Source organism: Setaria italica, chromosome III (genome assembly GCF_000263155.2).
Source record: "Setaria italica strain Yugu1 chromosome III, Setaria_italica_v2.0, whole genome shotgun sequence".
Lineage (NCBI taxonomy): Eukaryota > Viridiplantae > Streptophyta > Magnoliopsida > Poales > Poaceae > Setaria > Setaria italica.
Window position 1 is genome coordinate 5619275 of NC_028452.1, and position 17644 is coordinate 5636918.

A 17644-nucleotide genomic window follows, 5' to 3' on the forward strand; every position below is an offset into this window, starting at 1 on the left:
AAGCATTACAAGTACAGAGTATCACCGGGACAAGAGAAGATCCATCCCCCTTCTTATTCATTAATTGTAAGAACACACGGAAACAACTGAAATTGCAGCAGCAGCAGCAGCTCTATGGTTCATTGTGGCTGCACGTAAACGCCAATCGCATCAAGATACGTTTTGCTACGCACAAAGAAGCCCACAACGCTGTGGTTGTCTTCCACTGGGACGGTGAAAGGGGTTCCATCTCCTAGACCGTAAGGCCCGCATGTCCTGACGTTGGTGACAAATGTAAGGGACGCTATGACCTTGCACGAGCGATAGAGGCCAACAGTTCCGGAAATTCCCTTGACGAACTCAGAGGGCCCAAGTTGGATCTGTTTTTATCACAAAGAACAATGGATCATTTACTTGGAAAAACTGCACATCTAATCCTGTTGGCCAGAGGTTGTTTGGCTGCTTATCCTCAGACCACACCTAGTAGAAATTAAACGTGTTCAAAATTTTCACTTACCGTTTCAGAATTTCGTCCCGAACCACCCCATGGGCCCGCGGTGCGCTGCTGACCAGCTTGGTCGACGTATGAGAATGCAATCGCATCAATAACCACACCGCTCTGCACTGTGATACTTTCTAGACGCCCTGGTGCCTCTGTTATGTCCTGAACAACCCCACCACCTCCGCCCAACGGCTCAATCTTTTTGACCTGGCTCTGGTGCATCCACAAAAAGATCGAGTTAACTACTATATGATATCTTCGTTTTCAACAAAAAATGATTCTTACAAATGGCGATTAGCAAAATGAGTTAGGTCAAGCTAATAAAAAAGAGCTAGCGAAATATCCCTCTTACCGGTGGTGGCGACCACCCTTTCAGCACAGGGGAGAATCCGTGGATGGTTAACTGTACAATGGTGCCATCGTTGCTTCGCTGGTGAAGCTTTTTGGAGATGACACCGGTTGCCATAGCAAACTGCCCTGTCCCACCAACAATAGCAAACTCACCATTTTCATCCACTGATATCCCCATCACCTGAAGCGTTGATCCCCTAAACCTGTGTCATATTCATTAATTTGCAACAAGCTAAGCGCTATCATGCTCCAGCAATGATCACTCCAATCTCATAGAAAAGGCAGAAAACTTCACCAATCCTAGCTGTTCTTACTAAGCATCTTGTCTTACATATAGATGTTTCTAATTTATTATACAAGGCTATGTGACCATAATTATGAATTGGATAGCATATGTGTTCTCTGGGTGTGTACCTCTTGTCCTCGAACACTATGCTGAAAACATTGGTCCAGTTACCGGCATGGATATGCATGCCCTGGGCACGGGCAACAATGGTGGTGCTTTCGCCAACTCCGTCGTAGATCTCCCAGTTGTTGACGGCTATCTGACCCAGACCGGTAGCAGGATCCTCGCTTGTTACTGAAAATTGGTTCCTGTTAGGACCACTATGGGTGTGGAACAAGTAGAGGTTGCTGAAGTTGAACTCGTTGTTCTCATCAGGCAAAGGAGATTGAGTGATTTGGAAGTTGGCCATGGCTGAGTTTGGGGTAGAGTGATGGCAGGCTTGATTGGCTACGGCCGGTTATCTCTATCTCGATGCAAGCGAAATGGAAGGTGAGCATAGATATTTATGGAGCAATATAGCTAGGCCCGCATGCTCCCATCTTTTGTTTCCGTTCCAAAGCATGTAAACGCAAGCAATTTCATTTATAAATTTTGGCAGACTTCCTTAGTCTTTTTGATAATTGCATGCGGTCTTGCTCAAGTCTTTTGAATATTAATTTGAAGGCTCTCGGTTGGATCAATCCACATGGGTGGGTTGGGGTCACATCCGAGCTATAATAGATTTTGACAGACTTCGTCTTCTTTGTTTCCGTCTTGCTTGTAGTCTTTTAGATATCAAATTTGAATGCTCTCGTCCCATCAATCTCGCAAGGGTCGTTCACATGCGAGCTCAGCATCTATTCATAAGTTTTGACGCTGCTGCAACCAGGTCAAGTCTTCCTAAGCTAACATTATTATCCTCCACTAACAATATCAATTCTGCATCCAGATCAAGTCTTCCTTGCTTCCAGCGAGGATAATTCATAATAATGCTTCCAGCGAGGACAGTACCATCCTGTGTCAAGTCAAATTAAGTACAGTACTTTGTGCTAATTCATTACTACAAATCATGTAGCGTGCACGGGTCAGACGATAGAATTTATAAAAGGACGTGGAGAGTTTGTTTTGTTGTGAAGACTTGACCTGCATGCAGGTTGCTCAAGTAATGGATCGATGCTTGCTGCCGACCCATATACAGCAGTTTATTGCTTCTCTCTGACATTGAAATGGAATTTGTACACATACATAATTTATTGACCGTCATATTCATTTTGTAGTCGTTGATGATGTTTCTTATCATTATACGCTAAGCTTGTTCTGAAGGAGGAAAAAAAAATGTCTAAGGCAGCTATCCCAATTCCAAGAGACAAAACATATGAATAGGCCGGCGACCTGTAGTTTATGGGGATGAGCTGGCATGTGAACTGTGAATCCATGTGGATTGATGGATCGGGAGCATGAGAAATGATAATTTGAAAGACTAATGAAGACTGCAATATAATGAGAAGACTTTGGAGGTCTGTCAATGATAATTGTTCTCTTTACAGGCTTTAGAGTGGAAGTGGAAATGAGAAACAAAGGCATGCTGCGGCTTAGCTAGCGTTCCATATAAATGCCCATCCTCACCTTCCATTTCTCTCACACAGGACAGGAGAACCTTCCCTTCCCTAGCTTATAATTAAGCTCTTGTTGCTCTCTCTCCGGCAAGGCAATCACGAGCTCTCCCAAACCCACCCATGGCCAATTTCCAAATCACCCCAAGCCGTGTAACCGTTGACAACAACGAGTACAATTTCAGCAACCTCTACTTGCTCCACGCCCCTTCGGGTCCTAGAAAGAACCAAGCCGAAGTGACAAGATCGGATGCTGATACCGGTCTGGGCGTGATAGCCGTCAACAACTGGGAGATATACGATGGACTTGGCCCAGGCGCCGCCATTGTTGCCCGTGCGCAAGGCCTGCACATCCATGCTGGTAACTGGAGCAATGTCTTCAGCATAGTGTTCGAGACTCCGAGGTACACAACGCATGCACAGTAACTTTTTATATACTGTCTGATTGATGACTATTAATCAAGGTTTGTGCTGAATAGTACTAGATCAGAGTGATCATCGTTGCGGTGAATGATATGATACTGCTACCTGTGTATGAATATGGTACAGGTTCAGTGGGTCAACCCTTGAGGTGATGGGTACATCCGTTGACATTGGCGAGTTCGCCATTGTTGGCGGGACAAAACAGTTTGCTATGGCAAGAGGAGTCATCTACAAAAAGTATCTTCCGGAGCAATCGACGAGTGATGGTGGTATCATACAACTTACCATCCGCGGATTCTTCCCCGTGCTGAAACCGCAACCATCGCCGCCGCCGCCGCCGCCGGTGGTACGAATGATATTTCTCACTCACCATCTGTAGCTAACAAACAGTCTAATAACTAATTTTCTTATTTACCAAGGATTTTCATTTTGAACGCCCCAAAATACCACATAACTATTTATATTATTTGCTATGTGGATGAACCAGAACCGTACGCGTGTCCTCAAGATTGGGCCATGTGGTGGGAATGGAGGGGTAGTTTGGGACATACCAGGCACACCGTCACCAACACGTCTAGAAAGTATCACAATAAGTTACGGCGGGGTTATTGATGGAATTGAATTTTCCTACATTAACCAATCTGGCCAGAGGTGCACTACAGGCCGTTGGTGTGGTAAAGGTGGAACGCGTACTCAACTGGTCAGTGGAAATTTAAACACATTTTATCATTGTTTTTTGGCCAAGGAAAACCATATTCGTGGCCAATAAGATTAGCTCTGCTCCTTTATTTAATAGTAAATAACTACTCCTAAATGATTCATTGTTCTTGTGATAATGCAGATTAACCTTGGCCCATCTGAGTTTGTGAAGGAAGTTTCAGGAACAATTGGCGCTTATCGCCACTACAACAACATCATTAGAACCCTTGCAATTGTCACCAACGTCAGGACATATGGGCCTTTTGGGAACCAATTGAATGGAACCGCACCATTCAGCATCCCCGTGCAAAACAACAGCAGCATTGTGGGTTTCTTTGCGCGCGGCCAGCAGTTTCTCGACGCGATTGGCGTTTATGTGCAAGAGACACAATAATTTTAGGTTCTGGTGTGTTGCTGAAATAATAAGGGGGATCTTCTCTTGTGTGCTAGCTGATGATCCTTTGTACTTGTAATGCTTTCTGTTAAATTATTTCCCTTCCGTACCCTTTGTCTTTTGAATGCAAGCAGCAATCCAGTGAAGCTTTGTTGGTTATAATAACTTATACTATGTGCTTATTTGAAATGAGAAAAAAGTTATTGCGCAATGTAAAGTTGTCTAATAATTTACTGTTTTGAAATGATTATGTATTCCAGGAAGTAGGGTACTACACAACCCTATTTACAGCTGGTTCCCTTGCTTTTCACGGTTGGAATCCAACATGACTATAACTAAGGCCATCATGCCGGTCAACTTGACCTTGAATCGAGTCGATAGGTCAGCAATTTTGTTTCCTTCTCACATCACCAATTTCTTTTGAAGGAACAGGAGGAGCAAGCTCCTACTAGATATATAAATAAATAAAAGAGTTTACAGATGAGTTACAAAACCTAAGAAAACAAAGACCTCCTAAGGACATAAAGAAAGATCACGAGAAGAAAAAGAATAAAGCTCAAAGGATGTCACAAAAGAAGGGAGGAGGCAGACGCACCTGCAAAAGACTTCTACAGAGATTGCAGCCATTCTTTTGTTGAAGGGATCAAATCTATGGAGTAGAAGGGAGAATTCTGACATGAACTTCCTTTTGCAATTATGAATAGCCAGATCAATATTGCTGAACAGCCGAGTTATCCAAATACTTAGGACATCAGGATTATGATTTCCATAAAGAAGGGAGCAACCAATTTCCTTCTGATGAGGTTAAAAATCTGTAATAAAGGTCTTGAAGTGGAAACTGACATACCAATGGAGGCCCAACAAACTTTGGCGAAATTACATCTTTAAGAGATGGGCAACCATTTCCAGCTTCTGTAAGATGCATAAGTCATATGTATATGAGTCCAACACCATGATTTTACGCCTGAGCAGATCCCTAGTGCTAAGACGATTCTGAAGAAGTAACCAAAAGAAGACTTTATGTTTCATTTGGCATTTTGACCTCCAAATCCAGAGAAAGGCCGGGTGAACATCCGTAAGGAATCGGTGCTCGTAGCCTAAGAGGGGGAGGGGGTGAATTAGGAAACTTAAAAACTTAACATATAACTTCCACTACTTTGTATGTAAGTAAACTAGATCATTCTATCCTTGAAGTGCATTCTATGGTTGATCTAGTGTGAAACCCTTATCCCAAAATAAGTTTTGCAACCTAGAGCCAATCCTAACAAGATACTACACTAGAAAGTAAACACACAAGTTGCAAGTATGAAATGCGGAAACGTAAGAGGTTAGGATGAAGGGAAGCAAACTCTTGACACGATGATTTATCCCGTGGTATCGATAGCCACTAAGCCACCACTAGTCCACGTTGTTGAAGCACTCACACAAGAGTATTGCTTCCCGGTCACCAAGTCTCTCCCAATGTGCTTCTTGACTTGCCACAAAAGCTTGGCCACAAAGGCTCATGCCAAGTCCCTCGGTCACCTTGATGCCGTCTTCACTAAGGAGCTTCTCCACGAAGGAAAGGGATCTCCACGCCTCCCGCACAAGGTCGTCGACACCGCTCCACACCAAGCCCGAGGGTCGAAGACTTGCCGGCGAGCCACCAAGGCTCCAAGGCGCCGACACACCTCTTGGTGGCTCCTAACCTCTTACGTTTCTGCATTTCATACTTACAACTTGTGTGTTTATTTTCTTAATGTATTATCTTGCTAGGATTGGCTCTAGGTTGCAAAACTTATTTTGGGATGAGGGTTTCACACTAGATCAACCATAGAATGCACTTCTAGGATAGAATGATCTAGTTTACTTACATGCAAAGTAGTGGAAGTCATAGGTTAAGTTTTTAAGTTGTCTAATTCACCCCCTCCCCCTCTTAGGCTATGAGCACCGATTCCTTACAAGTGGTATCGGAGTCGGGACTTGCATCTTTCACAAAGAATCGACAAATTCCATTGGCAAATTGTGAAACTGGCTCATTTGAAATGGTTAGGCTTCACCGTCTTGTGAGTTAGCTCAATAGGGGAAAGGGATGGATGCAATAGGTTTGACTCCATATTTCGATGGCACGGACTATCCATGTTGGAAAGTTCTCATGAAAACATTTATCCAAGCTAAGGGTCTAAATGTTTGGAGAGTCACTAGTGAGGGTATGACAAATAAAGGGCAACAAGAACAACAATATGATGTGATTGTCAAGAGCATTACCTTATCCTCACTTAGTGAAAGTATTTTAAATCGTGTATTTACTTGTGAAAATGCTAACAAGCTATGGATGACTATCAAAGAGAACAATAAGGGCTCAAAGGACGTATCTAATGAAAGATACGATGTTCTCATTGATAAGCTCAATAGCTTTAAGCAACTTGATAATGAGACTATCGAGGCTATGTACTCACACTTAAATATTCTTGTGAATGAGATCAATGCTTTAGGTGTGAAGAATATGAAGGATGTGGAACTCAATCGCAAGATCCTTCATAGCCTCCGGAAGTCGGATTATGATTTGGTGAAGGCAATTCTCTTTGAAAAGAAGCTCGATGAGTTGACTCCAAATCAAATCCTAAACAAGATCATGACATTTGAGCTTCGGCTAATGGACAAGCCTAAGGTGCAACTCGAGGATAAGCCCAAAGAACATCTTCTCCAACTCAAAGCCTTACGTTTTCAAGTCAACAAGAGAAGAAGTTGAGGAAGATGGCAATTCATGAAAGATCAAGTGAAGAAAAAGATGATGATGATGATGAAATCTCCTCAATTGATGAAGAAACCAAGTCCTTCGTAAATGTGTATGCTGAGAAGGTCTTCAAGTACGTGAAGAAGATCAACATGTACAGCTACAATGTTCACTTGAGAGAAGGACGTCATCATCAAGTGAAGATCATGAAGATTAAGCACAAGAAGAAGAAGAAGGAGAGGAAATCCAAGCAAGAAGCACTCACCATTGTTTGTGAATGGATAAGCAGTGGAGAATCAAGTTCTTGTAGCTCAAGTGATGAATCAAGAAAGAAATTTACCACTCGCTTCATATGTAAGGTCCCTTATCATCATCATCATCATCATCATATTTTCACCTTATGGCTCAAGATATGGAAAGCTATGTAAGTGATGATGAATCTAATTCTCATTCTATTGATGTTCTTCTTGAGCTAATCCATGAGCAAAAAGGAATCATTAAGAAACAATCTAAGCAAATAAAAGAACTCAATGCTCTCAATGATCTTAATGCTACCTTTGCTACAAATTATGAAAATTTTTGTGCAAATTCAACTTGCTTAGCAAGGAGCATGAAGAGCTCAAATCTAAAATTGAGAGCATTGAAAATGAAACTAAGGATTCCTTGGAGCTAAATGAATCATCTATCCTTTGTGCAGTTCCTATATCTAAGGTAAATATTTCAACTTCTTGCATTAATTTAATTGATGAATCTTGCTCGCCATCTTGCAATGAGAAATGCTTAGAGAATATTGTCGTAGAATCATGTGATGGTCTCATTGCCAAGGAGAATGATGAGCTCAAGCAAGAAGTGCAATGACTCATGGGCAAATTGGGTAAGTTGAAGGGCAAAGACAAGACAGACAATGTACAAGTTTCTCAAGACAAGAAGAGCAATGTCCAACCTTCTCAAGATAACCGTAATTACATGGTGAAGAAGCTTGAGAAGGGAGTAACCGTGACTTGCTTCAAGTGTCATGAAGAAGGCCACAAGTCCTACTAATACCCTTAAGTGAAGAAGGTGAACTTCACCATCAAGAGCTACCTCATCTACACCAAGCCCAACTGCAAGAACAAGGCCAAGAGCAACACCTACGTCATTAAGAAGAAGACCAATGGCAATGTGATTGCACATAAGGTTGGGAAGATGAAGGAGTGGGGTTGGAACCGACCCATTTGGGTGTCCAAGGAAGTGATCACCAACATGAAAGGGCCTCAAATGATTTGGGTTCCAAAAAGATATGTGAAGTCCATGATCAGCTACGGGGGATTTGGAGGCTTGACTCACAAGATGATGAAGGTTCAAGTCTAAGAAGCCAAGCTCACAACATTGGACATATATGCCCAAGTCCCCCATCCAAAGGTAATGGTAGCTAGAACACAACTCAATCATCATTGTAGCTCCATTTCCATTCTAGGATTGCATTGTGTTCTCATATGATATATATTGCAATACGTAGTTGTTTTCATATGGTAGGTTGCTTGTGTATCTCTCTAACCCCTGAGCAACCTACATGGTTTGATATGTGTGGTTCTTTCATGATACATGTTCTTTTATTTAGTATCTTTGGTATCATGAGCACATTCTATAGGGTTATCTTCCCTTTTGTTGTCAAAAACAATGTGCATACTTTTGGTTGGTGATTCAAACACTAAACGCACACATTTAGGGGGAGTTTATCCTATGGCTTGTGATTTTGAGACTAACTTATTTTCAAGCTTATCTTGTGTAGTCTCTTAATGGCGCGTTCTTGATCTGGTGCATCACTCTAAGAGAATGCTATTTCACTCTCAATGTGAACTAACAACTCTATAAGAGTGACTATAGCAATATGAGCATTCATGCTTATTGAGTCATGTCCTTACGAGCTTACATCTCATATATAAGTTGAAAGGTAATGCACTCATACATTTCTTATCCTTGTGGTACCTCATGTGTTTCTCTTGATATCCTCTTTCAAGTGGTGCCATCAAGGTAAGAGATAATCCCCCCGAGGTATGCATTGCTTAATCTTCCAAGTGGTATTCTTATCAAATCCTTTGTCTTATGAGTTACCTCCATGCATGATATGTTCTAAGCTTCCTAGTATTTCATGTCGCTTAGTTGTGCACTTGTTTTTCACACCATCATATTGTGCACACACATAGGGGGAGCTTCGCTAATATCATGCTAAGTTCATGAATTATGAATCCATCCTAGTCATTCTTTAAGTGGTATCTTCATTGGTACCATCACATGTGGATCATGGTTCATGAAGCTATTTCCCTAGGCTACTAATGTTTTACTTTGAGCTATATTTGCAAGGTCTTGTAGGCTTACAAATGGAAGAGATTATCTTTTTGGCGATTTGATTCTAAAGGGGGAGAAATGTGGAATCAAAGCAAGAGCCAATGTAAGAACCTATGTGTGAACATACATAGGGGGAGAAATATAAGAAAAAGGAAGAAATACATCAAGGGGGAGTTATATGAAGATGTTAAAAGGGGGGAGGTTGGATGATGGTAAGCATCCAAGCAAGTGTAAGTGGTTCAATTGGTCAATTTTTGCAAAATTATGCTTGCTTTGATTGTGTTGTCATAAATCACCAAAAATAGGAAGATTGTAGCGAACATGGCCTTGATAAGCCAGTTGTTCATGATTTTGGTGATTCAATGACAACATGATCATTGGGACTAATAAAGTCTTGAGAACATATTGTGAAGGTATTCTAGGTCCCAAGGAAGCAACCACAATCATGAACAACTGGCTTATCAAGGCCATGTTCACTATAATCCTTCTGTCCAATCATCGTTTTGTATGCTTTGGATGCTTTGAAAGTATTGTTACCCCAAATGTAGGACTATCCCTCATCCCAAGGTAATTCTTGAATTCTATCTTGCAGAATCAGAAGCTGTTGATGGGCTTGGATTGAAAGGGGGAGATGAAGTTCTGAATCAATGCTGGTCTGTTGACAGCAGCTTAACTGTTGAGAATCTATTCCTTGCAAAAGAGAAACTCAGGGCATTCCAACTGTGGCACAGAGCCATTCCAGAGATCAGACCGAAAGAGAACTGTGGAGCCATCCCACAAATATTATAGCTGGCTATAAGGGCGCGCTTGGTTTCGGAGGTCTCTCACTTCGCCTCACTAGCGCAAATAACGAGAGGCTTGGCCACACAGGCTCTCCGGCAGAAGCGAGGCAAAATTTGCTTGCACAGACACCGAGATATCTAGGCTAAGAAACCAAATTCACATGATCACTGTGCATCCTCGCTCAGCAATACAAGACCGAGCAAAGGATCCCAGCGCGCCCTAAATTATCACTTTGATACTACTATTCTCTCATGTACTATACGTAGTCATGCAGAAATAAGTTGCAATTCGAAAAAGAGGAAATATATAAGTGTTGTAATGGAAATACATATATTTATGGTAGAAGCCCGTATGCAATAGGCTTTCCACAATTTCTCACGAGCAGCTTCAAATGCAAGCCTCCCTTCTTGTGTCTTCACCCTTGTGGCTGATCATAACACCGTTCATAACCGGAATACTCTTGGCCTGGTTCCGGTTCATCGTGCTGAGCTCGGTGATGAAACCGACGAGCCGCTTGAACTCCGTTTCCGACGACCCCCCCGTCGTAACATCCCTCTGCACCCGCTGCGCCAGCGCCTGCACCGACCGTCTCATCTCGCCGGACTCCATCGCCTCCGTCACCATGCTCCTCACCGTGTCCCTGTCGCACACGTCCTTCATGTCCAGCCCTGCTCCCCAAACGGCTTCGACGAACCGGCTGTTGATGTGCTGGTCTGCGAAGAACGGCCAGCACACCATCGGCACGCCCTCCAGGATGCTCTCCATCGTCGAGTTCCACCCGGAGTGGGTGAGGAAGCACCCGACGGCGCGGTGCCGGAGCACGTCCCGCTGCGGCGCCCACCCCACGACGCGCACCTTGGTGCCGTCCCCGACGGCGCGCCGGAGCGCCTCCTCCTCGGCGGCGCCGACCATGTCCGGCCGGAGCACCCACAGGAACGGGTGGCCCGTGGCGAGGAGCCCGAGGAGGAACTCCGTGAACTCGTCGTGCGAGATGTGGGTGAGGCTCCCCAGGCTCACGTACACCACGGACCTGTCCGCGTGCCCGTCCAGCCACGCCACGCACCCGTCGTCCTCGCGCCACAGGCTCCCGGCCGCCGCCGCCGGAGCGGCGGAGGACGGCATGGCGTGGAGCGGGCCAATGGCGAAGACGTCGCGCATGTGGCGGGAGATGTGGGCCAGCGCCGGGCCCTCGAGGGACGCGGCGGTGTTGAGCACGAGCGCGCGTGCCCGGCCGCAGTCGGCGATGCCCTTGGCCACCGTCAGCAGGAAGGGGTGCACGCCGCCGGCCGCCGGCGTCGTATAGCTCTCAGTGGTGGGGTGGCCGTCGGCGGCGGCAGGGGCGAGGCGCGGGAGATCCCGCCGCCGCAGGAAGCTCTCCATGCCGGGCACGCCGCGCACGGGGTCGTCCACGGGGAGCGGCGTCTCGCCGCGCTCCAGCAGCCTGGGCACGGCGAGGTACGCCGAGAAGCTGTTGGCGCTTGCCGTGCGGAACGCGAGGGCCGGGACGCCGAGCTCCTCGGCGATGTCGACGGCGAACATCATGATGCCGTCGGCCACCACGCACGTCACCGGCGGGAAGAACTCGCCGCCTTCGTCGGTGGTGGGGGAGGATAGCAGCGAGAGGAGCAGCGCGTGGTATGCGGCGGCGCCCGTCGTCCACATGGACTCCATGAGCGTGGAGATGTCGCCCACCGAGCGGGGGTGGTCGGCGGGGAGGCCGTCCGGGATCGACATGTAGCGGAGGCGTGGCGCCGCCGCCGTGCATCGGACCCGGCGGAGGTTGTGCTCGGTGTGCAGGAAGGTGACGTGCACGCCGGAGTCGACGAGGGCGTTGCTGAACGGCACGAACGTGTTGATGTGCCCCTGCAGAGGCCACGGGAACACAAGCACGTGCACCGCAGCCACAGCCATTGGAGGTAGCGACTCGGGTCACAGACTCACAGGTGGCAGTGGATGTGTACGTGCAGGGAGGGTGGTGGCCAGTGGGTGCAAGGGTGAAGGGGCTCTTCGGCGATGAAGAAAATGACACGGGAACGATGAGGTCAAGAGGAGGAAGATGGTTGGGATGGGAACGACACATGCCGTTCTCGTTTTAATTATAAGCTCGGCGCAAGCAAATAGGTTTCTAGCTCGTCTCGTTACTCGTCAGAAAAATGTCAAAACAAAAAGGACTCATGCCAATTCACCTAGGCTCGATGGTTTAAACAAACCAATATGGATACAACATTATGCGTGTACTCCTAACTGTCAATCGTCAACACGTACATGCAATTGCGCAAAAACACAGCTCTACCCTCCACAATTAATTTGTAGCTGTCAACATGTGCATGTGCTACTAAAATGTTTGGTTGACTTCAATTTTTAGAGGCTTGGTTGGCAGGCTCCGGGTCGTGGTTGTTCATACAGTACACTAGCGATTTTAGAGGGTTTCTGTAAATGAAAACGATTAAGCAAGGCTCCGGGTCGTGGTTGTTCATACAGTACACTAAATGACGGACTTCCTTAGTCCTTTTGTTGCGGTCTGAAATATCAACATGCATGTTCTTGTGCCAATCCACATGGGTTCACACATGCGAGCTCATCCCTTGCTACCGACTTCACGTCGCCAGCCGGAATCGCGTTGGTCAAGTCTTCCTAGCTAACAATATCCTACGACCTCGAGAAGTCGTTTAATTAAAATCGTGTACTTCACTAATTATTTTTCAAGTCCCCAACATTTCTTTATTTTTGTCATTTTTCTAGACATCGCGAGAGGGTTTCAAATCGAAAATGGAATTTTCAGTGGATTGTTCAAACGCGGTTTGACACCTCATTCGAAAATCTCACTGGTACCGTTTGGATGGACTAAAATTAAAGTTTAGTCTTGACTAAAGTTTGTACGTCTAAACTTTAGTTAGTTAAAATTAACCCTATCTTGTTGTCAGATACTTTTAGCTAAACCTTATCATTTTAGAATAGACTTTTACCTATCTTTTTTGAATTAACCAGCTTGTCCTAAACGTCATATATTTAAGCAAGGAGGCAGTATCTAACAAGAATCAAACTAGAAATAAGGTTACGCATATATTAACCGAGTCTGATGTTCATATATATTTTTCTTTCAACATAAGCTTGAATTATACTGATACTCGTGTTAGTTTTTTATGGCCTTCTCACCTTGTGATTTCCTTTCGAATACTTTCAGAAGAATTATCTTTAAATAAATTAATTATATAAGGAGGTTTCCTCCTTTCTTATGCAGAAGCTGTGGAGGGAGGACCTGAAAGTGTGCACCCCTTTCCTTGCTTTTCCTAGAGGTACGAAATGAGAGCATAGAATTGTAAAGATACATACCCAATATAAGGTAATGCTAATGTTACCTTATTTTTCTTGCATTGTGAGTGTATGCATGATTCAATAATATAGTTCTTTATGTTGCCTTTTCCCTACAGTACTTATTCTATCATAGCTTATTGTAGGCTAGGACTAGTTTAAAAGAAGTCTTAGGCCAAGTTATGACGCCGTTGGGATACATACACACACACAACCCCATTTGGGAATGATTGCAGAAGGCGTGTTTCAGGTTTATACTATTTTTTTTACCATATCTACAAACAGTTTCTCTGTCTATGATGAGGAGGCATTAAAGGTTTAGAGCTAATCTACGAAGCTTGAGATTGTGCATTCGACCATTCGTACATGCAGTAGGTTATGTATATATAGAATACTAATCTTTGGAGTAAATATTTTGGATTTAAATCATGGATAATCTCTCATGTGACTAGGGTGTAAGAGGTAACTGGGTACAACCCTGAAGCCTTATTAGGGGCATATATCCTCGAAGGCAAAACAGGATCTCATGAGGCACCCTGGAGTCCTCAGGAGTACCCGCTTGGAATTGAAGGAGTCGCACGGAGGTCGCCCATGAAGCCATGGAGGCGTACCAAGACCCTGTAGGTTCAATAAAGCCTCACCAAACCTTTAATTTAGGACTGACACTTGTATATCATGCAATTCTATATATGTCTGTTGACAAGGCTTGTCCAATACATAATCAGAATTGCATTTTTTGGGCGAAGGGAGTATAATGATTGTCCAATACATAACCAGAATTGCATTTTTTTTGGGCGGAGAGAGTATAATGATAATGTACGGCACCGGATGAATGGTTTACAAAGAATAACGTATTAGATAACTGTTTCAGCACTGGTGAACCCGTGGTTAACCGGTGGGGTACGACTTGCCTTTTGTACCAGGCTATGTCCATGGTCTGCAAACAGCCCATGTAATCCTTGATCTCATGGTGAGGGAGAAGCTCATCTTACTCGTCTGTGATGAGAAGAGAAGACAAGAACAACGGACGAAAGAATAGAGTATATATTGACACGCATAAATCTGTGAAGTGTTTAGGATGCAGAGCTCATCACTGCACTCATGAACAAATGATCTTCCAACAAGCTAGGAGGGACAATGCAGACCAACCCTCGCTTTGCACTGTGATGAATTCATCTAAAAAATGAAGCGTTTGATGAGACGTATGACCTCATCCGTGGCCGGTGACAGTGGTTTGATAGCGCAGAAGGCATGCCCTTGACCTGGGAACAATGCCAGACGCACGTCCTTCCCCAGCGCCTTCATCCTCTCAGCGTACTCGAGGTTCTTGTCCCTGACCAGGTCGCATTCCGCCGCGACGACGAGCACGCGCCCCACGTCGGCCGACGCCAGGCTAGGACTGTACGGCCCGAACGGATTCAGCAGCGGGTGATCCTTGTTCCACCCCGCCGGCATCGCCAGGCGGACGTACCTGTCGCTCCTCTCCCGGCTCAGCAACGCCGTCTCCGGCGTGCTCAGCTCCGACATGGTCGGTTCCTCCGACAGGAAGTAGGGCATCAGGAGGATGTATCCGGTGATCTTCAAGGGATGAAGCCCCGCGGTGCCCAACCGGACGGCCATTTGGTGCGCGACGCAGGCGCCCGAGGACGTGCCGGAGACGAACACCCGGCGTGGGTCCGCCCTGCCGGCGAGCCACGGGTTGTGGAAGATCTGGTCGGGGAGCCAGAGGAGCGCGGCCATGGCGTCCTCGAAGGCGGCCGGGAGGCGGTGCTCCGGCGCGAGACGGTGGTTGATGGAGCACACCACGGCGGGGAGCTCGGTGGCCAAGCGGAGGCACAGGGCGTGGTTCTTGGGGTAGGAGTAGGAGCCGAAGCAGAAGCCGCCGCCGGCGAAGTACACGACCACGGGCAGCTTCTTCTTCTTGTGCTCGGCAGCCGCCTTATCAGCTGATACGCAGAGGCGGCGGCGAGGCCGGTACATTCGGACGCCGAGGTTGTTGTCGGCGTCGTACACGGCGTCCTGCCACTCCACTCGGCCGTCGTCGCAGGCGTCGCCGGCCGGGAAAGGCGGCGGCGAGAAGCGGAGGACGGTGCCGTCGCTGAGCACCTGCAGCAAGCCGAGGCAGTCCTCCACCACGTAGGGAGCCGCGGTGGCAAGTGAGGGCTGCCTGGCTCTGTCTCTCATTGCCATGGTAGGAGGCTCGTGAGATGAGGGGCCAATGGAGGACAACATGGCTCTGATCTGCGCCAAATAGAAGTGCTTCACAATTCACAACTGACGAGTAACGAGACGAGAAACCTATTTGCTTGCGCCGTGAAGCTTGTGATTTGTGAATGCCTTTGCTTGATTGCAGCTACGCGCAGGCAATATATAGTCTCTGGAGGCTGTCATTTCCTTTCTAGCACAAAATTGTTCAAGAAGGAACGTGTTATATGTAGGTCGTTAATTAATGCTGTCTGAATGAACAGTTACAGTATGATTAACAGTCCGTAACTAGCGAGCCTACTAAACTTCCAGGAAAATGCAGAGAAAGTTCAATGTTCGTGTTTCTACGTAATTAATTATCACTACACGTGTTCAAGTTTAAAAACAATTGGACCAAGCTGTGCGATTCCTATATAGTTAAGGCTATTCCCAGCGTAATATTTCATTGCGTAGTTTCCAAGAATGACATGTTATCTAAGATATTTGAGTTGATGAATGAAACTAGTTGTTTCATTTCACAGTTTTATAAAATAGCATATAGTGCCATGTCATCTAATTTATTGATGTGGCACTTTAGTAAATACAAATATTGTAACGAAACTTGCACCGGGAAAGGTCTTAGAATTTTTTGGTTCCTATGAAGAGAGTGCCATGCACTAGGCAAGTTCACGAGTCACTTAACCCTACTTCTGTCGAGGGTTCCTTAATGAACACGGCTATAAATGCAAATTGCTGACGTTTTTCAAGCGTCTACAGAAAAGCAATAATTTTGATGCACGTTTCACAAGCGTCAGAATCAACAGAAGAATTGGATATACCAGTCGGGCAATCCGCGTTGCATTCGGCGGGCCTACTAGGCGAGATTATCTCTATCTTTCCTATTGTTTTGGCCGTGTTGATGTGCACTCTACTCCGCCCTCCACACGGTTCGTCCGACGCGTCGTCCGTCTGCCGCCTGAGGCCTCCTCCACTGCACGCGTGGATGCAAGTTATGTATTTGCGTAAGAATAATTATAATTTTTGACCCTATACGGTATACGTGATGGCAGCTGCGTATGCAATTCCATGGAACAAGCTAGTTTCTCTGTGTATTCTATGAACACATGCATATCTGAATGCTCATCCATACTTACAATTTAATCGGAAACACCACAGTTGCTGATAAAGTCACCAATGCAAATGATAGATTATTGATAGTTGTGGCTTAATTTCCAAAGCAGACTTCTTAGGTTGAGACTGAGGCAGGAGGGGCTCCTCAGATTAACTTACACAATTAATATTAGCTCCAAATTAAGTACAAATAACTGATTCTAATTGTTATCAGAAAAACATGTCAAACTGGGATTGGTCTTCTCTATCTATCTCTCGCATGTCTCCATCTGGAATAACTCCCGAAGGCCACACAAGCAACAAATGCTGAGGTTTCATTACTCAGGTTAACATATATAGTTGCTTGGATCACTTGACGATTGCGCAAGTCAAGAAAATTCAAATGATAAATGGGGTTCTGGAACTTTTAGTCCTAAACTAGCTAGCCTAGGAACTAATGCATCTGGAGCATGTTGACAGAGGCACAAATTAAGAAACACAAAACTTGTTTTAGCTTCTCGTAAATGATCGACTTGACATAAGAAATCTCCTTAGACCTGAGCACTTTATTTGCAGACCCTGCAGGTTTGAGGAAAACAGTTGAGCATCTCCTTTTTAGCCATCATTTTTTGCAAATCTGCTGGACCTCTCCCACATTTTTTTTCTGGATCTGTCTGTCTGCTACTGGTGGACACGGTACCGGTACAAGAGCAGAGAAAAACACTTCCCCTCTTCGTGTTATGTGGAGGCTGTGATCATTGTATATGCCGAATAATCTTGCAAATAGTTACCTTCGATGGTGGGTCCTTTTTAGTTTTCCATACTGGCAGGAGTTCAGGTCGATCTCTTTCTCTCAGTGTCTAGAGCTAAGCCTTCTCTCAGTGATGATATGCTCCTACCATCCTATGGATGTCCAGATTGTAATTTCTACAATTTTTCTTTTTGTTTTTTTTTTTTGTAAAATGACTATTTTTTTACTTCATAA

The 17644-nt window shown here is 45.3% G+C and overlaps 4 protein-coding genes across 4 annotated transcripts; 1 reads left to right on the forward strand and 3 right to left on the reverse strand.

Moving 5' to 3' along the window:
- Positions 1-12: 12 nt before the first annotated feature.
- On the reverse strand, positions 13-1661 carry LOC101776994 (mannose/glucose-specific lectin). The gene is given in 5 exon segments (XM_004960645.4): positions 13-163; positions 165-359; positions 497-694; positions 834-1035; positions 1247-1661. Coding segments are annotated over 5 exon segments (927 nt in total). The 5' UTR covers positions 1528-1661; the 3' UTR covers positions 13-112.
- Positions 1662-2657: 996 nt separating this feature from the next.
- LOC101777404 lies at positions 2658-4437 on the forward strand. The gene is made up of 4 exons (XM_004960646.3): positions 2658-3114; positions 3260-3479; positions 3621-3833; positions 3975-4437. The coding sequence occupies exons 1-4, from the start codon at positions 2834-2836 to the stop codon at positions 4224-4226; spliced, it is 966 nt and encodes a 321-aa protein (XP_004960703.1). The 5' UTR covers positions 2658-2833; the 3' UTR covers positions 4227-4437.
- Positions 4438-10340: 5903 nt separating this feature from the next.
- LOC101773772 (7-deoxyloganetic acid glucosyltransferase) lies at positions 10341-12232 on the reverse strand. Its single transcript, XM_004963432.3, has one exon. The coding sequence runs from the start codon at positions 11962-11964 to the stop codon at positions 10441-10443; it is 1524 nt and encodes a 507-aa protein (XP_004963489.1). The 5' UTR covers positions 11965-12232; the 3' UTR covers positions 10341-10440.
- A 2159-nt stretch (positions 12233-14391) lies between these two features.
- On the reverse strand, positions 14392-15729 carry LOC101774175 (probable carboxylesterase 15). The gene has a single exon (XM_004963433.2). It carries the CDS (start codon positions 15595-15597, stop codon positions 14542-14544), a length of 1056 nt encoding a protein of 351 aa, XP_004963490.2. The 5' UTR covers positions 15598-15729; the 3' UTR covers positions 14392-14541.
- Positions 15730-17644: the final 1915 nt, after the last annotated feature.